This window comes from Quercus suber, unplaced genomic scaffold, assembly GCF_002906115.3.
Source record: "Quercus suber isolate HL8 unplaced genomic scaffold, Cork oak 2.0 scaffold_42, whole genome shotgun sequence".
Taxonomy (NCBI): Eukaryota; Viridiplantae; Streptophyta; class Magnoliopsida; order Fagales; family Fagaceae; genus Quercus; species Quercus suber.
In genome coordinates, this window is record NW_027069507.1 from 678,175 (window position 1) to 702,990 (window position 24,816).

Genomic DNA, 24,816 nt, shown 5'->3' on the forward strand with positions numbered 1-24,816 from the left:
ATGGCCATGGGAGAAGATCAACATGAAACTCCTCAGAATCAATTGAAACCAACCCCCTTGGAATCCAAACGGTGCCCCAACTCGAAGACCAATAAGAAGCGAACTGCCCAAAAACAACAACAACAACAACAAGAAGCTCCCCTAAGACAACGAGACAACCAGTTTCGCGGGGTTCGTAAAAGGCGGTGGGGCCGCTATGTCTCTGAGATACGACTTCCTGGCCAAAAGACGCGTATATGGTTGGGGTCATTCGGGTCAGCTGAGATGGCAGCTCGGGCTTACGACTCGGCGGCCTTATTTTTGAAAGGCAACTTGGCCTCTCTCAACTTTCCGGACATGGCCCACTCATTGCCTCGCCCGGAATCATCTTCCAGGAGAGACATTCAATCCGCCGCCGCCAAAGCCGCTCTTCCGCTTTCTGATCAGAATATTAATCACTCAGCTTCCGCTTCCGCTTCCAGTTCCAGTTCGGAGGAGGACTTTTGGTGCGGTTTTGATTTCGATTTCGATTTCGATTTCGATTTCAATATGTGTACAACAAGTTCTTTTCAGCAAGTGAATAATGCAGCAGCTGAGGCTCCCCCGCTATTCATGATGAGTCCACTAAGGTTCGACTCAGTGTCAGTCGATCTCTCTCAACCTCAAGACTTAACGGGTCTTCCCATGCCTTCGCCTACTACTGATGATGAACTTTTCTTGGCTTCCTATTTACATATGTGAAATTTTATTTTATTTTAAAAAAAATCCTAATTTCCCAAATGTAATATATATATATATATATATATAAAAGAGATAAGGTAACAAAACCATCCATGTTAATATGAGAAAGTTTAGGCACAAAACTTTTGTTATAGGTCTTAAGTAATAGATTATGAACGATGGAGATAAAGTAATGGGTTTGTGTGAGTGTCAAATTGTAACAAAAGCTGTTAAATAAATTGTGAAGCACTGTATTAATATACAATTTCTACTTCAATTTTCTTTTCTTTCTTTTGTTAAATTGATTTTAAAGTCGACAAATGATATGTTACGAATAATTCATGAGTGCAGGTGTCAAACCTTCTGGCCACTCAAATTTGGATTTGTACATTACAAATCAACACTTCATGTAGATGGACTTAACATTTAAGGCTTTTATGTATATTCTTACATGCGTATTTTAACATTCATTCTTATATGTTAAAATATGGACATACATTTTGTGAATATTGATGTAAATGTTGTATTTCTAACTTTCTAAGTATTATTTCCCCTCAAAAAAAAAAAAAAAAAAAAAAACTCTAACTATTTTAGGGAATCAAGTAGGAATATTTACCAAATTTGCAAATTTTCTAGAAATTTTAAGAATATTTCTCTAGTAAACTTCTATCAATTTCACAAAGATTGAAATGATTATATATTATATATTCTACTAGTGTGTAACCCCGTGCATATGGTTGCATATTTAAAAACAATACAATTGTGTATATATGTGTGTGTATATATATATATATATATTTTTTTTTTCTTATTGATTATGAATTAAAAAAATACAAATTGAAATTAACATTAATTTAGAATAATAAATGTAAAAATAGAATTAGTCATGTCAAGACAACATTTCTAAGGGACCAATCCCTTCACCAAAATAACTTGGAAAAGAGTTTGACAATGACCATCTTGCTAAGAGTGTAGCTTTGTTAGCATTCCTATACATCCAATTAAACTCCAGCTTGTCAAATCTTGCATATAGCAATCTGACTTTAACAACAAAGTTAATAGTTCTCTAGTGCGCTAATTTGGATCTATTGGTCACTACCTCAACTCAAATTTTGGAATTACCCTCAATTACCACATTCTAAAACTATTTTTGACCTGCTAATTCCACTGCCCACAAAAAAGTTTTGGCTTCCACTTGAATAAGGACCTTAGTATTCACTCTTTTTTAGAAGAAGAATAAGCTACACTATAAGCCACATTCCATGGGTGCATGTAGGACCTATGCTTCATACATGATTCTAATATCAAGTTCAACATGACATAAAATGACCCTGAATGACAACATTCAGGAGAAAAAGTTTTGTCTTATAAAATTTAAAACTCAGAGCTTGCCTTGAACTATGGACAATGACAATGCCTCAAAAGTCAAGGTTAAGTTATGTATTGCGAAGCTTAAGGTATATGCACCCACTATTATCCTCTGGTTCACAAATCAAACTTTAAAGTATCTTCTCTCTCAACCATGGCATTCACCTACTATTATATTATGCTATATGATTCTCATATGAAATATTTCCAGATTCATTCATATATAAATCTTCCAAACCAAAATTCGCTCACAAATTAATACAAATAAATAGCTTTTCTTGAGAGCTTTCATTTGTTCCACTATATTTTCTGCTATATGATACCATTGTTTCTAGCAAAGCTTAGCTTCATTAAAAGTCACACATTACTAAGTATATACTTTGAAAAGCATTACGAACTATGAAAAAAATAGAAGAAATCTATTATAAAAGCTCGTAAACTAAACAAATTTCTTTGAAAATGGGCTAAATTTATAATTTTCTTATTTTTTTTGGTTTGTTTATTTTTGGATATGATCTTTTCAAAGTAAGTAACAACACTTATTTATCAAAAAAAAAAAAAAGTAACAACACTCATATGGAATGCTATATTTTAGCTATTGATGAATATTTACCACTTTTGAATGCCATCCCCCATATTGGATCTAAGTAAATACTATCTCTCTATATTTACCTATTGAGAAACTAAATATATTTTAAATTTTTAATCGATAAATCTCATCTACCTAATTGTATAAAAAACTTGTATTAAAAGTCTGGTCATTCTTACTAATTGTATAACTAAATTCAACTATATATATATATATATTTTATAGATCTTATCTCATGCAATATGAAAAATTTCAAGAAATACCACTTTCAACTTAGTGCCTCCAAAAAATAAGTCATGTACATTGGACTTGGAAGAAAAAGAACTACTGGTCTTGCCCAATCATACCCTTATATTCTTACCACAAATAATTGGATTACTGGCTTTGTTTATTGTTGAGATGCAACCGAAAACAAAAAAGGCATACCACAACAACAAAATTAATAATAAATAAAATCTCCAAATAGCATTATAATGAAGTATTGTTTCCAAAAGCCATATTTTTCAAATTCGTATGGTTGCTTATTTTAATCCTCATATGAGATTTAAGTTTCATTTATACATTTGAATATTGATATTGTTAAATTCAATGGTTAGTTATGAAGCAAAAGAGTTGTTAACCGTAAAATAAAATTTTTTTTTTTTTAAAAAAAAAAAAAGGAAGAAGAAGTGAGAAAAGGAATTGACAATGTTTCATAAGTCAATAAATATGAATAAAAAATGGGCTGCAAGTTTACTTACAAATCTATTTGTTGTGCATTGGGGGGTTGCCAGTGTGTTGTTAAGAGTTGTTTGCCGATGGTAGCAAGTGGTTAGGGGTTGAGATTATATTTTAAAAAACATTTAAGAGAGAGAGAGAGAGAGAGAGAGAGAGAGAGTTTACATAGAAGTGTCCAGGTGAAATATTCTTGTTTAGGTTATTTTTGAGGTCTTCTTGGTTTTTGTATTAGGTGTTAATGTACTGTTTATTTTGGCACAAAAATTTTAAAAATTTAGATAGAATACATGGCACAAAATTGAGAATCCAATTAACTCATTTGACCAAAAAAAAAAAAGACATGTGGCACAAAATTGAGAATTAAATTGAAATCTAATTAATTTTTTTCTTAGTTTCATCTACTATTATTACGAGCCCAATGAACCCAAGACAATGAATTTGTAGAGAGTGGGCGAAAGAGCTGGGCTGGTTGCGAATTAAACAGTGATTAATTATGGTGTTTCAGGATCCATTGGCACAAGATCATGCTTATCTCACTTGTCAAATGTGTGTCCGAAGAGGTGTGTTATTGAATGAAGGATGATTACAACTCTTGGAGAGACAGTAAAATTATCTCCTACTTCTCTCCCTGTTTTTCTCCATCTCTATTATCAAAGACCTCTTCTCCTTATATAGCATTTTCTCACATCATCTTCATCGTCCATTTGTTCTTCATCTAAGCATCCACTTGAGTGCATGTCCCATCATGTATTCTCTTTACCCCTCCGTGAGTGGTAGTAGCTGAGATTACACTGTTCAGGGGTCTTCTCCACATTAATGCGGCCAGAAAAGCAACTGCAGTGCATTTAATGTGGTGGTGGCAGCTTTTTCTTGAGATATTTCCTCGTCCTTATCATCCCCAGGTATGCCCAGAGTTTATCTTTGTCATTGGGATTGCCAGAGAGTTCATTCGGACCTTCCATTTGTTGGCTTGGTCAAGACTATTCGTATCCGAGGAATAGAACCTCTTCGAACAAAAGGTGACCTCTTCGAATGTTACTCTTCCTACACTTCTGGGTCGGTTGCGTTCAGATGAATTCTACCACAAACCGTTATTCCTCTTCGGACGTACAGTACTCCTCAAAACAAGGCCTCCGGCCCAATAGGTATGTCTGGGCTTTTACCCCCCACAATTATTATTATTATTATTATTATTATTATTATATATAAAGATTTGGAGGAAGATGAAACATAACATGTCCTCTTATTGATAATTGAAAGTACCATTTTTACTAAAAAGTGCTATCATTATTTTCCTCTCAAATGATAAGAAAATTGTCAAGAGTCTTGTATCTTAACTAATACCTCTTAATGTTTCCAATGAAAACGTTCAAAGTTCAAAATCTCTCCTCTTCCAATGTTACTATTGAATTACTCCCTCCGTCCCAATTTTTTTGTCCTGTTTGAAAAGTCAAACTTTTTAAGGGAACATCATTTATTGTCTTGTCTACCTTTTAAAAATGTATAAATTTTCAAAACTACCCTTAAAAAAATTTATTAAAAAATTGAATTAGTAAATGAATAGGGGTATAATAAGAACATTAGTAAATTAATGACTTTTATTTTTAGAAATAGGACAATATTTTGGGACATCTCAAAATAGAATAGAGGGCAAAAAAAATGAGATGGAGGGAGTATTTTTTTTTAAAATGAAATAGAAACTATGTTATTTCACTATTTCAACCGTCATGCATTGGGTACACGAAACATGTTGTCTGTTTGAGCTAACATATTAAAAACAGTAATTATAACCCTACAAAAAATTTTACCAAATATTTCACAATTATTAATGCAATAAGTTGTTAATGGTAAATGATAAAATAATGTCAATGGTGAACACAAATGAGAATCAATAAAATCTTATTAACTCAATTTTTGTGAAAATTAGTGCATGTGTATGTGTCGTTAGTCAATTAATAAAAAATAAAAAGAAGTTTTACCTGATATTTTAACAAAATTGTAACACCATTTTGCAAATACAATTCATAAAAAAATTCAATTTTTTTCACCTAGTACATTATTCATTAATAAACATACTTTAATTTATTGGCCGTATTTTCTTTATAACAATATTTGTGGTAGAGTATCAGAAAATTTATACTATTTAGTTTCTGTGGGGGACAAAAGGATCAGGCCCAAGTTAATGGGCCGAACACCCACGAGAGAACTGTTCCACATCCGAAGAGAAGGATGAATAGAATGCGGGATACCCTGATATGACAGCGGAGACTAGTTGAGCAGGAGAAAAGCCGAGTTGATCGTCCGAGGATCCCACCTGATTAAGATAAGCTCAAAGCACACTCAAAAACGATAAGGATGAAGAAATATCTGAGGGGGAGGCTGCTGCCACCGTATTCAATGCATTGCAACAGCTTTTCTGGCCGCATTTATGTGGAGAAGACATCTGAACAGTGCTTCATAACCTACCGCCACTCACACAGAGATGAAAAGCAGCTGCCCGACGTGACAGGTACTTGAGCACGTCCATGGATGGGGAGCACGTGGACGGTAGGGATGAGAGTGAGATTGGCTATATAATAGAGGGAGAGGGTATGAAACGAGGCATGGAATGTAGGCGAAACTGATCAATAAAGAATAAAAGAAGTGATAATCTTTTGCTGTGAATCCCTTGTCAACTCCAGTTCTTCAACCCATACTCTACAAATTAATTGTCTTTGGGTTTACGTAGAGAAATTAGACCCTACAGTTTCTATTACAAGAAAAGAGGGAAAATTTGGGGGAAAAACTATCTAAAACATAAAGAAAGAGAAATAAATCTTTGTATTTAAAATTGGATCTTTCAAATACTATTTTGTTCAACTAGGCCACCCTCGTTTCCCCAAAAAAAAAGGCTTCATTTCCCCATTTGTGACCTTTTTTTCATAGAGGAAAGACCGAACACTTTTATTAAGAAAAACCAGCGATATAAGCCTAAAGTACATAATAGACTTATGGTGGAACATCCTCCATTTGCCCAATACACTCTAGGACGTTAATCAAATATCTAGCTAAATTATGAGCAAGGTTATTACCTTCCCTACTAGTATGAGAGTAAAGTAATTGAGTAAAAAATTTAGAAAAGAGATTGGCATCTTCAATGAGAGGATTAAAATAGGTCAGAGGCTGCCCACCCTCCTTCAAAGCCTTCACAATGAGGACTGAATCTCCTTCCAACAAAGCACTGACAATACCTATATCATAACCAAGCTCAAGATAAGTAATGCTATTTTTTTCGCTGTAATATTTAAGATTAACTAATCCCTTGAATAAATATTTTTTTTTTTTTTTTAACTTCATTTCCCCACTTGTGACCTTGTCTCAATTTTTTGTGCTTTCTGTAATATTTAAGATTAACTAGTATAGTTTCTCATCCTACACATATATATAAAGCGAACTTAAACATCAAGTAATACATCTCAGGCATGTTACTCTGGTCAATTGCCCACCAATTGAAGCTGACAATAACCATTAGAAGTGGCATGATATTATCTTTTTGATAAACAAGTAGGATGGTATTGTCGAAAGTGTAACATGGCCAAAGATCATGAGGATACTTAAAAATTTGAAGCAGATGTTTATGAAACAAAAATTGAAAAAGTAAATAAAATTGAGATATTTGCACCATAATTTGGAATTGTTGACTTGTTTCAAGTTGGAACGCTAGTGATTTTATGGTTAGGGAGAAGTGTGAAGCATGATTAGAATGTGTGCTCCGACAGAGGAACTCTAAACAGCAAAAATTAAGGCCTTTGTATGTCCATTGCCCCAATCAATTAAGAAGTTGAACTACTTTTGAAATATATATATATATATATATATGTATTAACTTGCTTGCAAACATAACATGTGGTGTTAAAACTAAAAACTCTCTCTTATTACGTGTATACACACAAATCAGGGTATTCTCTGTAGAAAATTTAGGAGATAGACGCAAGTGGTACTGGTAGTGAAGAGAAAAAGGATTCTCACACAAAGAGAGGAGAGTTCATTTCCGTTGAGGCATGAAAACCACATGATTTAACTGCCATCCCATGCCTAGCAAATCAAATCCTTCCATCTAACTACACTCTATAGTTTATAGAGATAGACAGATAATCCTTTTTAAGAAAATATATGCACCCCTTTACCCTACCTATATTATCATTCTGCATTAATAACTATTCGCCGTCATCCCGCAATCATACAGCCCTTCTTAAGGTATTTTCGTTAGTTGCAATAGCTGCTTGCCTACTGACCAAAAACAAACACAAAAGCCCATTTTTCATTCTTGATGTTGATGTTTATAAATAGCAACTTTGTATATACTTTTCTTCTAGAAAGAAAAATAAAAAAAATTGTTCTCATAATTAATGTTTTCGTTTTTATAAGTTTATCCTAAGCCAGCATTCAATTTTGGCAGCATGTATAACACATATGCTTAACTTTGCTCTACAGGATGCATTTATTTGAATCTTAACCAAAGGAAGGCGTGGTTGCGGGATTGTATTTTGTGGCGTTTGACAAAAGAATCCATGAAAATGAGGGGCAAACCAGTTTCAGGAAGAGCCATTCTTGTACTATGTCTTGCCAGCTTTCTTGCGGGTTCACTCTTTACTAGTCGGACATGGACATGGAGTAGTATTCATGACCATTCTCAACCTCAGATATCCATCATCCCACAGCTCGAGTCAGTGACACAAGATTGTGATCATAAGCGGGTAAGCTGCTTATTGCTTCTTCAAATACTATCTCATCAATTCAAGCAATTTCAGTCCATTTGTGTTAATACAAAGCTTAATCTTAATATATAAAGATTTTTAAAAACCTGGCGAGAGATGTACACAGCATGGGTGTGCAATTTCTACATAATCTCTTTTTTATTTCTTTAATTGTATAAGAGTTAGTTAGTTAATAACTAGCCCAAGTTTAATTTGATTCAACTTTTAAATCAATTTGACATAATAGGCTAATTAATTTACACGCCTTGTTTGATGATCAAGCTGACTATATATTCATGTGGTTTTCAAGTCATCTTGTTTGTTTTCATGTTTATTTTGTATGTTAAATCTCTCATATTCCTAATGTTACTTAATCAGAAATTGGTTGAAGGAAAATCTGGAGATATTATGGGAGAAGTGGCAAAGACCCATCAAGCTATCCAGTATGTTCAATTACTTTCTTCTTGTGCAAATTAATGTGCTTTTTTTGGAATAAATTTTATTTGGGGGCATCTTAATTATGTGTGCATCATGTTAGGTCACTGGATAAAACAATTTCAACATTGGAAATGGAATTAGCCGTAGCCCGTACAAGGCAGACCAACGGACAAGTTCCAATAGAAAGAGAATCTAATCGGAATCTACGAAAGGCTTTTGTTGTCATCGGAATTAATACAGCTTTTAGTAGCAAGAAACGTCGAAACTCAGTTCGAGAAACATGGATGCCTAGGGGTAATTTATTTATTTCCCCTCTGTGTATTAATCTCTGTACATATCTCTAACTAATTCTGAAATGGACAAAAGCTTATTAGGTACATCCCTCCTAACAGATCCAATTGCATGTTTCTTATATATAAGAAATTGAACTAATTGTATAGTAACTAATACTGCTTTATATACAAATTAAGTTGTAATGAATGTAATCATATATTTTTTTGCTACATAAGAAATATATATATATATATATAGAGACTTCTCTTTGATGTTTGGTTAAATATATAACATATACATTATTATTACTGCAGGAGCCAACCTAAAAAAATTGGAGAAAGACAAAGGGGTTGTTGTACGTTTCGTGATTGGACACAGCGCCACCCCAGGTGGGGTTCTTGATAGAGCAATCGATGCAGAAGAGGCCGAGCATAAGGATTTCCTTAGGCTCAAGCATGTTGAGGGCTACCATGAGCTATCTACCAAGACCCGCTTGTATTTTTCCACAGCTGTCTCTATTTGGGATGCTGATTTCTACGTGAAGGTGGACGATGACGTCCATGTCAATTTGGGTTAGCTTCTTCTTCTTCTTCTACTACTTAATTAATTATCATGAACATGAATTTATTGTGGCCACAAATGTGGATGTTCTATACATACAATTAATGTGATTTTGTAGGTATGCTAACGAGTACACTCGCAAGGTACCGATCGAAGCCCAGAATTTATATTGGGTGTATGAAGTCTGGCCCAGTTTTATCTCAAAAGTAAGTCTATTCATAAAAAACACTCAACTTTTTTGTTTTCTATTAGGAGCCCCATTAGTTATAATAGTGCTCTTAGTCTCATCCAATGGCCTAAAAGCAATTGTTAAGGTAGGATTCTCAATGCAATTGAATCAATTTTTATTTTTTATTAACTTTTGTGAGTTTTACTACTTCTCAATATAGTTATAACTCATTTTATTATCTTTAACGAATGCCCTAAGAATACTTAGTAACCTATATACTTGTAATTATAATTTAATATTTTTTTAGCTAAATTACAATTTAAATTTAGTGGAGTTGTAAAATCATAATAATTGTCTTTTATTTTATACGTGATGATGATGCATAAGCTATGTTCTTGTACAAACATAAAAGCATGATTTCGTGTTGAAAACAAATTGATACTCTAGTGAGTTTCTAGAGAAGTAAAATGAAATAAGAGTTAAAGTGAGATTGTATGGTGTGGTAGGGGTGTGAGATATCACGAGCCAGAGTACTGGAAATTTGGGGAAGAAGGGAACAAGTATTTCAGGCATGCAACTGGCCAAATCTATGCCATCTCCAAAGACCTTGCTGCCTACATCTCAATCAACTTGTGAGTCCACAATCTTACCATTGCCTTCTTTATTTATTTATATTTATTTTATAATGGGTTTTGGCAATGGTTAAACAAACAAAATTTAAAATTTGGGGCAGGCCCATATTGCATAGATATGCAAATGAGGACGTCTCATTGGGCTCCTGGTTCATCGGATTGGAAGTTCAACACGTAGATGAGCATTCCATGTGCTGTGGGACACCTCCAGGTACGTAATTATTGTCTTAATGGGCCTTGTTAGTGAGGGTGTATGATCAAATATGTTTTTATGATGAAAAAGGTATCAATTCATGTCTCTTTATTAATTTTATGGTTGGTTGGGTTGGTATGATAGATTGCGAATGGAAGGCACGAATGGGGAATATATGCGCGGCATCATTCGATTGGAAATGCAGTGGAATTTGCAAATCAGTGGAAAGAATGAAAGATGTGCATAACTCGTGTGGAGAAGGAGATGGTGCTGTTTGGAACGTTGATCTTTGAGCGAGAGAGAGAGAGAGAGAGAAGACACTAAACCCTTTCTTTGTTTTTCTGTCTTACTAGACTACTAGTTTAGTAAAGGTTCCATCCACGCCTTCTTTTTTTATCAATTATCTTTTCTGTTATAATGGAATAAGTTTGAGGGTCATGCCTTTGTGCTAATTTTGTGGAGGATAAGCCTGAATATTACTATTACTTTAAACAAAACTTAAGGATTCATGCTTATAATATATAGTTTGGTTCTCTTACTAGTAAATTTCAATTTGATCTTATCAATTTTTATATGTTACTTTCATTCTTCAATTATGATAATTCAGTTTCTCAACTATCAAAATCAAATAAATTTCATCATTGAAAATTGAGGAACCAACCAAAAGGTGAAGTGACTTGATTTTGGAGGCTTAAGAACAAAATTAACAAAATTAATTGTTAATTCATTAAATTGAACTAATAGTTGGAATTTGGGAAACTAAATTTCCTTTTGATTACCAAATTTTTTTTTTAACCTTTTAGACTTCTAAAATTAGGGGGGGAGGGGGGAAACTCCTTTCTCAAATTAATTGAATGTTCATAGCATAAAATAAGAGATTCATGATCAATGCAAATGTCATTACTACTTACTAGTCATGAATGATGGCATATAGATAAATATATAGTTTTTTTTTTTTTTTTTTTTGAGAATAAATCAATAGTTGGAATAAGAGGATTTGAATTCTAGATATCTCAATTTGAAACACAAAATATACTATCCAATTAAGCTACTACAAGATTCTTAGCTACTAGTTTATAAACAAAAGAAAATGGTGTATTTATTTATCATAATATTAACACTCTGAAAACTTTCACCACAATAATTTTCCTCCAATTACAAGGAAAATCATGATAAAAATATTAAGATATTCTATGTTATGTTTAAACATCGATTTTTACAAAATTTTAAACTAAAAAAAATTAGTATTCAGAATTTAGAAAAATATATTATAGAAAGTTTATGGATACAACTTTTGTATCACAACATTGTGACAATAAATAGCAAAAAAAAAAGTGATATGCACATATAAAAGTGATGTGATGGTACAACTTATTTAATTTATTTGCTTATATATAATATTTAAATCCAACATTTTCTAATTACAGAACCACCAATTTGCTCAACTATCCAACCCAAAATATTTTGCAGCTTTTTATTTATTTGTTATCTTTAAGAGAGTTTCCGTTGAGGCTCCCGCCTTAAATTTGTAATTTTATCTTTCAAAGACTGCCTTCCCTCCCTCCCGCGTTAATTGAATTTGGAGGGAAAATCCAACTCATGTAGACAATGTCCTTTTTAGTTTTTAATATTTTTGAGCTGTTTCTCTTTCTGTCTACGAAGTCAATGCATAAAACCAAACCCAACCCAACAATTCAATAAATTGAAGCACCAGACTCAGTTGCCCCTATCCAATACCATAAAATTGTTTTGACAAATGGATAGCGAATTGCTGCTGTGACCAGTCAATTTTCCATATCAAGTTCTTAGCTTCATTTATTTGTATTTTTTAAAATGAAATAAAAAAGAAGAGGGTATCAGGGAGCAGTATCCTCTAGAATTTATGGGATAAGTTTAGTACAATGTCTATACATTAATTTTAAAATAAGTTAATTAAATTTTAACAACCGTTAACATTTAATTATATGACAAATTATGATGATATGACAAAATACAATTCACTTTTTCAAATTAGATAATCAGAATTCTTAGGATTTGATGGGGAAGTAACTTGAAGAACTTTAATAAATCTAGACCCAGTTACTATGACAAAATGCCCTTATAAATTATTAGTTGAAGAATTAATGTTTTAAAAGGGACCATTGTTGCTATCAAGAATCTACCTATCTGGTCCTTCAAACAAGAGGACAATTAGACCTGGATTAATTTGAAAAATGGGAAGTTTTCAATCATGTCAACATATCAACTTATAGTAGGAAGGCAAAAATGTGAACACTGTTAAGCATAATCTAAAAGATTGACATTCATGAGAGGCTTAAGATTGTGTGGATAAATGGCTTGGATAAGGATATTGGGCCGTGGGCCATGCCTAAGGACGTCAAAGAACCCAAGGACAAGCCTGTGTTAGTAAGGCAAATAGGTTATCGAACCAAGGACGAGAGTTGATCACAACAAGTAGGTGATATTGTCCGAGGAGACAAACCTCCTCAGGAAGCAGAGTGGAAACCTAAAGCCTGACCACCTAACGAGTACTAGGAAGTGGACAACCATGCTTGGAAGGAGGATAAGCCTTGGAGAGAGGTGAGTCAACAGAGAATTGAGAAATATCTTGAAAGAAAGTTGCTACCACCGCATTGAATGTTCTGCACCTAACTTATATGGAGATGATACCTGAACAGTGACTTTTAACCTTACAGCTACTCACAAAGACTTCAAGAATGTGCTGATGAGACATATATCAAGGAGATTAGCAATTTAATCTACACGTGGAAGGCTAAGATGAAAGAAAGGAAGGGAGTATAAAAGGAGAATGAATTCATTACAGAAGGGATCAACAGAGAAAAGGGAGAAACCCACTTTGTAACCAAGAACTTGAATATTTGGATAGGTTTGAGAGTTATATATATATATATATATAAACATACCATCCTTAGATTTGTTCGAAGAATGTTTTTCTTTCAACTTGTTCATCTTAATCATTCCAACACCAACTAACCTATTGTGATTTACATTTAACTCATTGAACGTTTAGTAGCAAACTCATTCTCTAACAAATCTATTGTTGTGGGCTTATTAGGCCATTGTCCAAATCTTTTGAGTTGTGGGCTGAAATTATGTCCTTATAAGATGCATCTTTGGTGAATTGCTGCAAACCTTTTTTCAATTAAGGATCAAACTATTAGGTCCACTAATTGATCTGAATTGAATTGTCCTATTTGTAATTCAGAGACAGAGTCATTGACCTCCTTATAATCACTTATAATCCAATATCTACTTAGTAAATTCCTCGATATTAAACTCAACACACACCCACGCAATATAATCTTATTAAATTTGCACAATTTGGGGTTATAGGATATCTAGCTATTTGTATTTTGAGCTCAAAGTCTAACCAAACAAACACATGAGAGAGAGAGAGAGAGAGAGAGAGAGAGAGAGAGAGAGAGAGATGAGAAAATGGGCCCATAGCCTTTTTTTGTTGTTGGATAATTGAATAGCTAGAACAAATGGGGGAGGATTCATATCTTGGCTATCTTCTTCTAGAAGACTACATAATAATATTGAGCTATAAGACTTGAGCAATGAGATGATAGTTGGATTATGATTTATTATTATTATTTTGAGATGGGTAAAAAGTGGGGAAAGGGGAAGTGGGTTCGAAGTTTAAACCATAAATATAAGATAATACAAAATATGTCATTACCCTGGAAGTATCACTTGAATACTATATCTTAGATGTTGTTCCTTATGTTCGTTTCTTAAGATCCAGTCATGTGGCTATTTAACTAAAAAATACACTTCCATTTCATGAGAATAAATCCATATGACATAATTTTAAAAAGAGAATCTAAAGAATGGTACTTAAGTCTTGCTCTTATAGTTTAATTATAGTCCTAGTTTGATTTAGACATTGTAGCAGACTTTATAGTTTGAGAAAGTTTACAAAGACAATTAATGCTACAACTCTAATGTTATTAATTTGAGTAGTGGAGAAAAAATTGACAAATTAAGTATATTAGAATTGTGAATAAATGTGACAGTTGAAGAATTATAGAGTTTTATGCAGTGTAGTCGAAGGCCTTGTGACTGAATTGGCATATTCTAATGTACAAACTACTTGAGGTCTAGAGAAAGAAAAAAATTCAAACTGTAAAATTAGCAATATGTTGTAATTATCTAAAAAAAAAAAAAAAAGAGTATTACGCAGTGTTAAAAGGCGGGAAAAAGAAGGAGAAAAGTGGAATTTGGATCGGATATAATATGATAGGATAGGATAGAGAAAACTGTAGTGTAAAAAGACGTAATTGACCCGAGATGGAGACCCAGCACAATAATAATGCTAGTCAAAAAAGGAAGACAGAAAGATACAAAACTATGTAAAAGAAAAGAATCAGCAAAATTAAAATTGAAAAGAAGAGAGAGAAGCGACCCGCCATTATTGCCCATATTAATTTTCCGGTATATATAAAAATAAAAATAAAAATAAAAATATAGCGCCCACCCCGAAGAGAAGCGAAACGAAGCCCCAAATTTTAGCAAAAAGGAAGAAGAAGGAACGAAGCCCCAAATAAAAAAACAAAACATAAAACAGCCCCACCCACTCAGTCAGTCGGACAAAAACACACAGACTCATACTCATTCGTCACTTATTTTTATTAAAATCTCTCCTCTTGTTGTTGTTGGTGGTGGCAGATCTGGTAAGTTGGTGACGATGGTAGTGAACGAGAGGCCGATGAAGAGGATGAAGAGGAGGCTCTTTGCCGATCTCTACGACTTCCATACCTTCCCCACCACTACCACCAACGCCGAGGAGGAGGAGGAGGAGGAGCAGCCCTTCAGAATAAAGATGAGAGCTTTTCTGGAGAAACACGCCCACCTCACGCTCTCGCACTCCGCTGCCGTACTTCCCTCTCTCTTTACTTGGCAGGTACTGTTACGAGTTGACACTACTCACACTAATAGTATGGTCTCCCTCTACGTGGTCGAAGAGGATGTCACCCGCATATCATCATCATCATCATCTCGCAATCGCAGATCCGTTTACTGTGATCATTGCTGTGTCGCTGGTAATTTCTTTCATTTTTTAATTTTTTTTTTCTAGAATGAATTATTATTGGATTGTTGTTAGACTCAATGTACTAACACCCAAAAAAAAATTAAAATTAAAAATGAAAAAGGATGGAGTGGACACCCGGTGTGTCGTAAGCGATACCATTTGATAATAAGGGCAGAGAGTGGGTCTGGGTCATTGGATGATGGATGCCAAGACCATAACAAGTCCTGTTCAAGCTGCGGAGCTCAACTCCATCTCTCCGAATCAAGGTACCTACCTGCTGGCTCTCTCTCTCTCTCTCTCTCAGAGTCAGTATAGTAACTCAACACTCACACTCCCTTACTGTCTGTCTGTCTGTCTATCTCGTTATTTACAGGTGTAGAAGTTGCAATTGTATGATAACGGCAGATGATTTGGAAGATTGGGCGTATAATCAATTTGAAGATCACACTCATCTCCTCCATGCTGTTGTTCACTCCAACGGCTATGCCCACCTTCTTACCGTCAATGGTAGAGAAGGCGGCTCCCTTTTTCTTTCTGGACGTCACATTATGGACTTCTGGGATAGGCTCTCTACATCACTCGCTCTCAGGTCTGCTCTTCTCTCTTCTGCTTTCCCATTCCATATTGGCAATTTTCCATCAAACTTTTAAGCATGCTGTTTTTTTCCATCACAAACAAAACGAGAGACTGTTTGAGCCTCCAAATTGGCACTACTCTTAGTTATTGTTACATCATATGGAGCTCAAATTAAACTCATATACTGACACTCTGCTCTAGACCTAAGATAAAAGGACATTTTTTTTTTTTTTAATATAACGAGGTGCTTCCAATTTCGTATAGTGTGCTCAATATTCTGGACCTTGTTGCATATTCTCTTTTCAGCACCGTAACTCTGTGCCATCAGATTTCTATTTGATTCTAAGTTCTGCCTCGTTTCAAGCCTCTACATGATTCACATATCTGTGTAATAGTTCTCCCTTACCTGAATCACAAACCAAAAACAAAATTGACAAATTGAACACATACACAAAACACACAACCTCAAATAACAGAGCAACATGTTTCTCCCATTACAGTCTCCTCTTTCCCAGGTAATTATTGCATGATTGGCTTTTGACTGATTAGCGTCATTGAACTTTCATTTGTTTGATCAGGAAGGTTAGCGTGATGGATGTATCAAAAAAATATGGGATGGAGTATCGATTACTTCATTCAATCACCAAAGGTCATTCATGGTATGGTGAATGGGGTTACAAATTTGGCGCAGGAAGCTATGCTCTCACGCAGGAAGCTTACCAGAAAGCAGTAGATACAATATCCAGTATGCCCCTTTCCCCATTTCTATTCCCGGGGAGAGGACCCCGAACTCGTGTGCAGGCTGTCATTGCTTTTTACCAGTCCCTATCAGACACTGAATTTGAAACAATCAAGGATCTTTTCTCCTTTTTATTAAGTATGATCCATAAAGCATGTAAGCCATTGGTGCCCACTGCATCTAAGATGCCTGAACTCAGCACCTCAAACATCTTGTGTGCATGGACAAGGAATGATGTTGAGTGCGTGCAACAAGCTATGATGAAGGTGCTACTTGCAGCAGCTGGTGAAGCCAGCTGGGTGACAAGGCGTGCCCTTAAGGGTGCAATGTGCAAGACAGCATCTCGGGAACTTCTTGATTACAGCCTTAAGCACTTGGGAGGCAAGGTGGCAGCCAATGGATTAGTGGTTCGTTCCTGGTACAATCCCATTTCCAGTGCAGTGGAATTCAGGTAAGAGGGCAAAGATTTTTTGGTTTGAGCTGCTTTTGTTGGCTTTTTTTTTTTTTGGTGTGTGTGTGTACATGGAACTGATTTTCTTCTGACTGAACATTTGATAAACAGGCTTGAGCCTTTGAGTATTGTCCACGGCAGATTTGATTTAAATTCAAACTACCCATCAGAAGAGCAAATCGTTTGTGATCTCAAGCTTCTTTATGATTCACTTCTACACCCTGAAACCATGGTCAACTTTAGACCGCCAGAAATGCGGGAACATCTTATTGACTCAGCAACTAAGCTTCTTGACTGCAAGCAATTTATGAAGGACTATGAGCCTGATAGAATCGCATTAACAAAACCTTTGTCTATACAACTCTGGTGTTATGTTGAGTTCTCAGATAAGCCTAAAGATGACATAGCTGTACCCCCAGAGCTAGTTGTCTTGCCCCTGAATGCCACAGTTGCTGATCTTAAGAGTGAAGCAACGAAAACCTTTCAAGAGGTATATGCCATGTTTAAAAGGTTTCGGGTTGAGGAATTGCCGGAGTTTGGATCTTTAGATAATTCAATTACAATGAAATTTTTGGTTGGATATGGTGCATCAATTCGAGTTCAAGGAAGATGCCCTGCCAAACATGGGCTAAACCGTTTCCGGATGGAGAGGGGAATGGAGAGCTGGACAGTTGATTGCACCTGTGGGGCTAAGGATGATGATGGTGAGAGAATGTTGGCTTGTGACACGTGTGGTGTTTGGCAGCACTCAAGGTGTGCTGGGATTGAAAGTTTTGAAGAGATCCCGAAAAAGTTTATTTGTATGAGATGCTTTAAATTATACAGCAAAGAATCTGAAAAGGACTCTGATTCTAACCTTGAAACTAAAGATGCTCTGTTACCCAGCACATCTTGCAGGGACAAAGCAGTAGAAACTACTGGTCCTGGAGTTGCCTCTAACACGACTTTGACATTTGGTGTACGTTGATTGTATTTTCTGTATGGTTCCATGTAAATGTATAGTTTCTTTTTGGTTTAGGATTGGTGATAAGGCCTATAATGTCTTATGGGGAGATTGTCAGATTACTTGAGGACACTACTTCCCTTTTTTGAGTATGAGCTAATGGGCTTTTTGACTGTTTTGTTTCATAAGCTCAAAGAAAACGAATATTCTGTTCTATCACTTGTCAGTTGAGAACTTGCGAGTGCATATGTAGCCTTAACCAGATGGCCAATGAACATGCAAATAACAATAACCAAATTTGAACACGCAAATAACAATTACCAACACCTAGATAAAAACAATGTTAAATTTAAAATCTTCTGAACAAAATCTAGCAAGCCCATATTGAATTCAATGAGAAGAGTAGTCAAATTTGAGAGACGGAGAAAGAAAATCAAGAAACTTAGAACTGAATCTGAACTTAGGAAAGAGCAACCAAAACAATATTATATTCATGAAAATCAAGAAACTTAGAATTGAATCTGAACTTAGGAAAGAGTAACCAAATCAACATATTTTTTGAGAATCATGAAGAAAACCAAATGAGTTTTGCCAGAGGAAATTGAGAAACCCAGATAAAAAGGAGCTTCTAGCTGGAGGACATCTTGTGAGCCCATGTTACCCAACAGATTACCACAGCTGCAAAAGCATATAAAGCCATGAAATCTGAGCTTGCCACCCATTTTTTATTGACAATACTACCACAGAGTATTACAAGCCTTGATATTCTTTGCAAACTCGCGAGCGAGGCTAATATCATTTTCCATGTGTATTCTCTTAGTTCCAACCATCGCAGCACTGCCAGAGAAGTGCCAGCCTGGTAAGCCACGGACTTCGGCTTTGGAGGAGTTGCCATGTCTAGTTGTGGCCCTCTAAGCCCAAAGCCAACAAAGTCTTTGTTTGAATGTTTATGTAAAAATGGAGGGGATCTGTACAGACCAACAAGCTGTGGTGGCTGGATTCGACTAGAGTGGGAGATGGGGGAATGTTTGGTTCCATGGAGAAGGTGGCCCTGTACGTGGTTTAGTGTGAACTGTAAATGATGAGTTAGCTTTAAATTGCTTTGGTGGCATTTTTAATTTTTAAATGGTGTGTATTATTCGTATTGGGCCACCTCTTAGAAATTGCAGGGATTGCATATTCATCAATTGTAGGTGATAAGCTCCCATGAGTTATTTAACATTGTGAATAGACTTTCAAATGACAATATCATTCTATTATTATCTAATACAAACAGCAGAGAACAAAAAAGCTGCACTAGAGAAACACTTACACGTTGTTAGTTCCCTCTTTGATGATCAATTTTTGTATTTGTTCCCTCTGGCTGTGTTAACAAAACACTGGTTCCTTCTGAATGAGGAACAGGGGTTTCTGTTTTGGACATGGAAAGGTGTCTAACAACTTTGTATAGACTTGTATACTTTGTAACTACATCCTTGTACAGACTCAGCAATCTCTCCACATCCCCGACTGTCAGTTCACCGGCCTCTGCATCCATGTAAGGATAATTTGATCCACCTAATGCAATCAAAGGCATTTCAGATCTACTAGTAAAAAATATCCATGAATTCTATACTTTTGTTTTTTCCATTTCACTGAAAAATGAAACATTATAATGTTTCTATCAACACCAGATGAGAAATTGATATATGGTGTGGAAAGTAGCAACTGCAGTAGTAATATTTATCTCATGCATCTAACATGTGCATCATCTCTCTCACATGTGGAGATGATGCATATATGCCAAATGCACAAGATACTTTCTTCTGCATCAGATAAAGGACAACAAAACAAATAGCTCAATGTAATATAGTATATCTCCTCTAGAAACAAATAATAAATAACAGATAAATATTTTTTAATCTTCCTTGGAAAAAAAAAGGGAGGTTTTTTAGCAGTTCGAGTGTTACCACTTGTATCTTTTTCTTTATCATGCATTCTTGCTGGAGTAGGATCTGTTTGACCTTGCAATGTGGGTGAGGCTTCTATTTGTGTCGCTCTATTGGTCTGTGTCAATGTCAATCTTGCTGCTTGCATGCTCTCCTCAAACTTGATTTCATCCATGGAAAGAGATTTACCATTTAAATCAACAATAAATGTCTTGGCTGAGACAAGATTTGTGAAATAATAAGCTGCTTCTGAGACAAGTTTGGCCTGCCTCCGATACAATTGGATGAATTTGAGGTTAGAGTGCAACTGTGGAGGATTGGCCTGATGATAACAAGTTCAAAAGCTTAGTAATACTATTGTAAGAACATACCTTAGTTCTTGCCACAAATAAAGAAAAATTAACATTCTTACTGCAAAAAGGACATGGATGATTTTCATCATACATATACCAACAAAAGCTGACATCAACAATAAAATACATGAAATTTTACAACTTAACTGATGACATCAATCAGAAATTGTTTTCCTACAATTTGTCGGGTGGTTTCATACATGTAGGACAAACTTAGTAACAACAGTTGATGTTGAAGGACTTCCAATGTTTCATCTACAATACCAATCATTCAAATTGAAGGCTAGATCCTGAGCAAGAGCAAGAAACACCAAATACAAACCAAAATATAATTAACGTGTTCCTAAGTCCTAACTCAAAAATTACCGTACCACCACAAGTAAATGAGCAACTATGCTAATTTACTTGCGGTTTCCATCCAAAATATTCAGCATTTAAATAAAAGAATTGCATCCCATGAAAAAAGAACATGTTTGCTCCATTAGATAATATCTTCATTCATGATAGTGTACTTGTTCATTTGTTTCTTTTTTATTTTTGCTGCACAAGGATAAAGGAGATCAACCACAATTATCACCATAGTTAATGGTAACAATGTTGATAACTACACAGAAGTAATCAACATGGACGGATAACTACACAGGAGTAATCAACATGGATGTTGATCAATAATGATAGCAACTTTAAGTTCCTATATTCATTTCTTCTCGACAAGTTCAGTTACTTAATTCATTTCAAAATAAAGAATAAAAAACAGGTTTTTGGTAAGTATGGTACAGTGGGGCTAAAATATCTCTCATTTTAAAGATTAAACTTCGCAGTTATATTATCAAACAATGTGAATAATTAAGAAACAGAACAATGATTAGCAGAAATGGCTTATTACCAAGGAGAGCTTGCCTTGATCGTAACATATATAAGAACAGGAAGAAAGTCATCTAGCCCTGCTAGGGCATGATTTTCTGACATGGACGCATTGAGCAACAAATTGTTGATGACCCTACAACAACTCATAATGCACAAAAGCTTCTCACGAGGGGCTTTGAAAGTGTTGATTTTCTGCAATTCTTTCTCTGCAAGCTGAGTAGGGAAAAAAAGTGGAACAATTATGGGTTGTCCTTTGGAGGAAGAGGTAAGATAATTATAACTTACTGTTAATAGAAAAAGAATGAAGACTTTTACTACTTATAAAAGAAAAAATAATGCACCCCAGGAACTTAAAAAAACCTGTTGGAAGACAAACTTCTGGGATGATTATAACTTCTTCACACCAAAAAAACTCAACAAGGAAAAGGGGGATGGGGGTTGGGGGGGGGGGGGGGGGGGGGGGAGAGAGAGAGAATAATACACTCCAGAAATAGAAGGACTGAAGATCATTTAATAATATGGTTTTCACCTCAAGGAAGTCTGACCAGTGAAATTTATTTTAGATAATTCTTTACAATTCTATCATAAACTCCAAATAGTGAGCTATAAAATTAAAAACCTATTGTATGTCAAAACTTTATAAAATGCCACACATAATACAGAAGATAAAATACATCTATGTAACACTATAACACATTTATGCAATAGCATAAACCCTATTTTGCCACACATTTGCCTTTACTATTGGTTATTTTAATGCAAAGCAACTAACCGATTGCATAAGAGTGAAACAATTTTTAAAGTTTATGTATTTATTTATACAGAAGCAAGTAGAACTGGGATTCTGTCTGGAAATAATGAACTTGGCTTACAATCATGATGCAGTACAATAGCAGCAAAAAATTAAGGTTAATTTGTGAAAAATAAGTGGGGTCCTACCTAATCAAAATATTAGGCTGCATGCCATTTTGTACTCATTTATTGACTATATTACTTATCTGTTAAAGGGAGCTGATATAATACATGTTTCATGGTTTTATTTGATAGTGCTACTTTAAGAATTTTAAATTATATGTTACAACAGAGCAACTTAATAGAGAATTAGGATTCAAATTTCTAACCTATCCTTTTCTAAATGCTACTTGTCTTCACTCGAGCAGTCTCACTAGAATAAAATTTAATTTCTGTTATAGCTAGTTAATATATGCTTTACCCCCTTGGTGCATCATATAATATCATGAAATGCTCAATAAATAATCGTTCACCATAGCATCCCCATGGAACTAACAAGCTTAACATACCATGCATGAAAATATATAGCAAGAGTAGTATTAGTATCAGCAAACTAGCTAAACACACATGTTTTAAACAACAAAGAGTAAGTTAAAAATTAGACAAATTTCCCAAAACATAAATAAAGCCAGCATGCCTACCAGCCATGAAGCTTCATTGTGAAGAACCGCTGGTATATCTAAATGCTCGGGCTTCAAGAAGGTCTGCAACAAACATATTTTCTCCGAGACTTCACGATCAATCTTTGCATCCTCTGGAACAGAAGCGAATGTCCGCGAAAACAACTTTGTCATGACATACTTCTCTAAACCCTGCAGCAGTATGCATTGTACAACATATGGCTGAATATGTAACTAAAATTTACAAATCAGGCACGCACTTGTCTACATTTACAATTCGTTTTTCCCACAAGAGAACAAGAATATTAGAGTGTATTTATTGTCAAGGGGAAAGTGATATATCCCCCTCGGCCCTAGAGATTCACATTTCTATGATGAAAGGGCAAACTATTATCATCCTTGTGTAAAATTAAAACTAAAACTAAAACATATATACAATGTGTTTAATAAAAGCTTAAAAAAAAAAAAAAAGAGTATTTAGTGCTCCATTGCAGTTGCACAGTAGTGAGTACCTCCATTGCAGAGTCAAGTTCTTCAAAAGTAGCAGCTGCCCACAATGGGTGTTCCATAATGGCAGCTTCCATTGACAAGTAAAAGTCTTGAACCTTTTTCCCATCATTGTCAGGGTTGGGCGTGTAGAATGAAAACGATACAATGAAGCTGGTGGGGGGGAGCAACAATATATAAATACATGTAAGTATAAAAGCAAAAATCTAAAAGTGAAAGAAGGGAATAAATAATATATAAATACAAAATTAAATACCTTTTGATGGATCGGACAAGATCGAGGGAAGCTGGGTTTCGCATTCGATCAAGAAAGTCATAGAATGTGACCGGCCCTCCTGATGATGTTGATGAAGATGAAGGCGCTGCCTCCATTGATCACAACTTCTTCTTCTTCTTCTCTTCCTTTTGTTCTGTTTTTTAATTTAATTGTCCCCTCTTTTGATTCATACAAAACAATATAATATAATATAATATGGAGAACACCTTCCATCCATATACGATGTCCGATGATATATCAATGTTCAAATTTCCAAGTTTAAAGTTCATACCAACTATTCCCCCACTTCCAAACTGTACTGCAAAAGCTCCATAGAACGCCCAAGACTGTTAGGTTTGCCTTTACCACGTGACGTGACTCACTTTTTTTTTTTTTTTAATCTAAAGTACCCCCTCATAGATTGGGTAATTTATATTTTATCCTCTAAAATTTTAAAATTTTAATTTGATCCCATTACATTATCTATTGTTTTGATTGTGAGCCCTTTTGTCCATACCTCTACGAAGCTATCCATAAAATAAAATAAAGAAATTATTTTATTTGTAATTTTAAAATTTTCAAAGCTATTTAATTGATATAAAATAATATAAATGACATGGCGTGGTTTAATGGGATCTACTAAACATATGTGATAGACTTAGGTGTCACTTAATCAACATATCAGCATGAGCATGGACATAACTCATAAGAGCTCTTAGTCAAAACTATTGGTAACATTAGGAGACCAAATAAGAAATTTTAAACTTTATAGGACATAATCAAGATAACCCCAGACTTTACTGAAACATTTTATTGGCTTTTGTTGTTAATTTAAATATGATTTCATAGTGGCCACCAATTAACGCGCAACTTTTGTTTTGTCTCCTCGAGTAGGAGTCTTTTCTCTCGACTAGTGCGAGACTTCTCCCTCCCTTAGGCACCTAAGGGCTTGCTTTTCTCTTTTGGTTCTAGGGTTTTTACGACTGGACATGGCTGAGGATGTGATCAATGGGTTGGAAAATATAAGGCTGACGATGGAGAAGGAAGAAGTGATTACGATATCGGATGAAGGACAGAAGGAGGAAATTGAGGGTTGCTTCTTGAGTCTGATTGGCAAGTTCCTTACTTGCAAGCCATTCAACAAACGTATAGCCTAGAACATGTTGAGACGAGCTTGGGGTTTGGAGAAGGATATACAGATTGTGGAGGTTGGCTCCAATCTTTTTTAGTTTAAGTTCAGTAGAGAATTTGATATAGACAGAGTTCTTAGAGGGGGTCCTTGGTCGTTTGACAATCAAGTGCTTTTGCTCTGTAGATGACACAAGGGTATGATGGCGGCAAATGTCAAGTTTG

The 24,816-nt window shown here is 35.0% G+C and overlaps 4 protein-coding genes across 9 annotated transcripts; 3 read left to right on the forward strand and 1 right to left on the reverse strand.

Annotated features, from left to right (window-relative positions):
• Positions 1–720, forward strand: LOC112016360 (ethylene-responsive transcription factor ERF039). Its single transcript, XM_024048912.2, has one exon. It carries the CDS (start codon positions 1–3, stop codon positions 718–720), a length of 720 nt encoding a protein of 239 aa, XP_023904680.2.
• Positions 721–6,375: 5,655 nt separating this feature from the next.
• LOC112016318 (vacuolar protein sorting-associated protein 9A) lies at positions 6,376–23,781 on the reverse strand. Of its 5 annotated transcripts, none has more exons than XM_065771323.1 (7): positions 23,464–23,781; positions 23,213–23,360; positions 22,722–22,892; positions 21,322–21,501; positions 20,090–20,390; positions 19,453–19,697; positions 6,376–6,603 (listed from the first exon to the last, which is right to left on the reverse strand). In XM_065771323.1, exons 1-6 carry the CDS (start codon positions 23,577–23,579, stop codon positions 19,459–19,461), a joined length of 1,155 nt encoding a protein of 384 aa, XP_065627395.1. In that variant the 5' UTR covers positions 23,580–23,781; the 3' UTR covers positions 6,376–6,603; positions 19,453–19,458. The 5 variants fall into 5 exon arrangements, with proteins under 5 accessions (XP_065627395.1, XP_023904628.2, XP_065627396.1 ...); XM_024048860.2 differs by lacking the exon at positions 6,376–6,603 and adding an exon at positions 16,073–16,413; XM_065771324.1 differs by lacking the exon at positions 6,376–6,603 and adding an exon at positions 18,601–18,818.
• LOC112016341 (probable beta-1,3-galactosyltransferase 8) lies at positions 7,297–10,895 on the forward strand. 2 transcript variants are annotated; one of them, XM_024048886.2, is made up of 9 exons: positions 7,297–7,609; positions 7,847–8,109; positions 8,488–8,552; positions 8,648–8,841; positions 9,135–9,392; positions 9,500–9,587; positions 10,057–10,182; positions 10,284–10,393; positions 10,520–10,895. In XM_024048886.2, exons 2-9 carry the CDS (start codon positions 7,924–7,926, stop codon positions 10,666–10,668), a joined length of 1,176 nt encoding a protein of 391 aa, XP_023904654.1. In that variant the 5' UTR covers positions 7,297–7,609; positions 7,847–7,923; the 3' UTR covers positions 10,669–10,895. The 2 variants fall into 2 exon arrangements, with proteins under 2 accessions (XP_023904654.1, XP_065627393.1); XM_065771321.1 differs by lacking the exon at positions 7,297–7,609 and having other exon boundaries at positions 7,815–8,109.
• LOC112016316 (PHD finger protein At1g33420) lies at positions 14,804–18,354 on the forward strand. Its single transcript, XM_024048858.2, has 5 exons — positions 14,804–15,441; positions 15,553–15,697; positions 15,805–16,020; positions 16,586–17,197; positions 17,309–18,354. Exons 1-5 carry the CDS (start codon positions 15,087–15,089, stop codon positions 18,162–18,164), a joined length of 2,184 nt encoding a protein of 727 aa, XP_023904626.2. The 5' UTR covers positions 14,804–15,086; the 3' UTR covers positions 18,165–18,354.
• Positions 23,782–24,816: the final 1,035 nt, after the last annotated feature.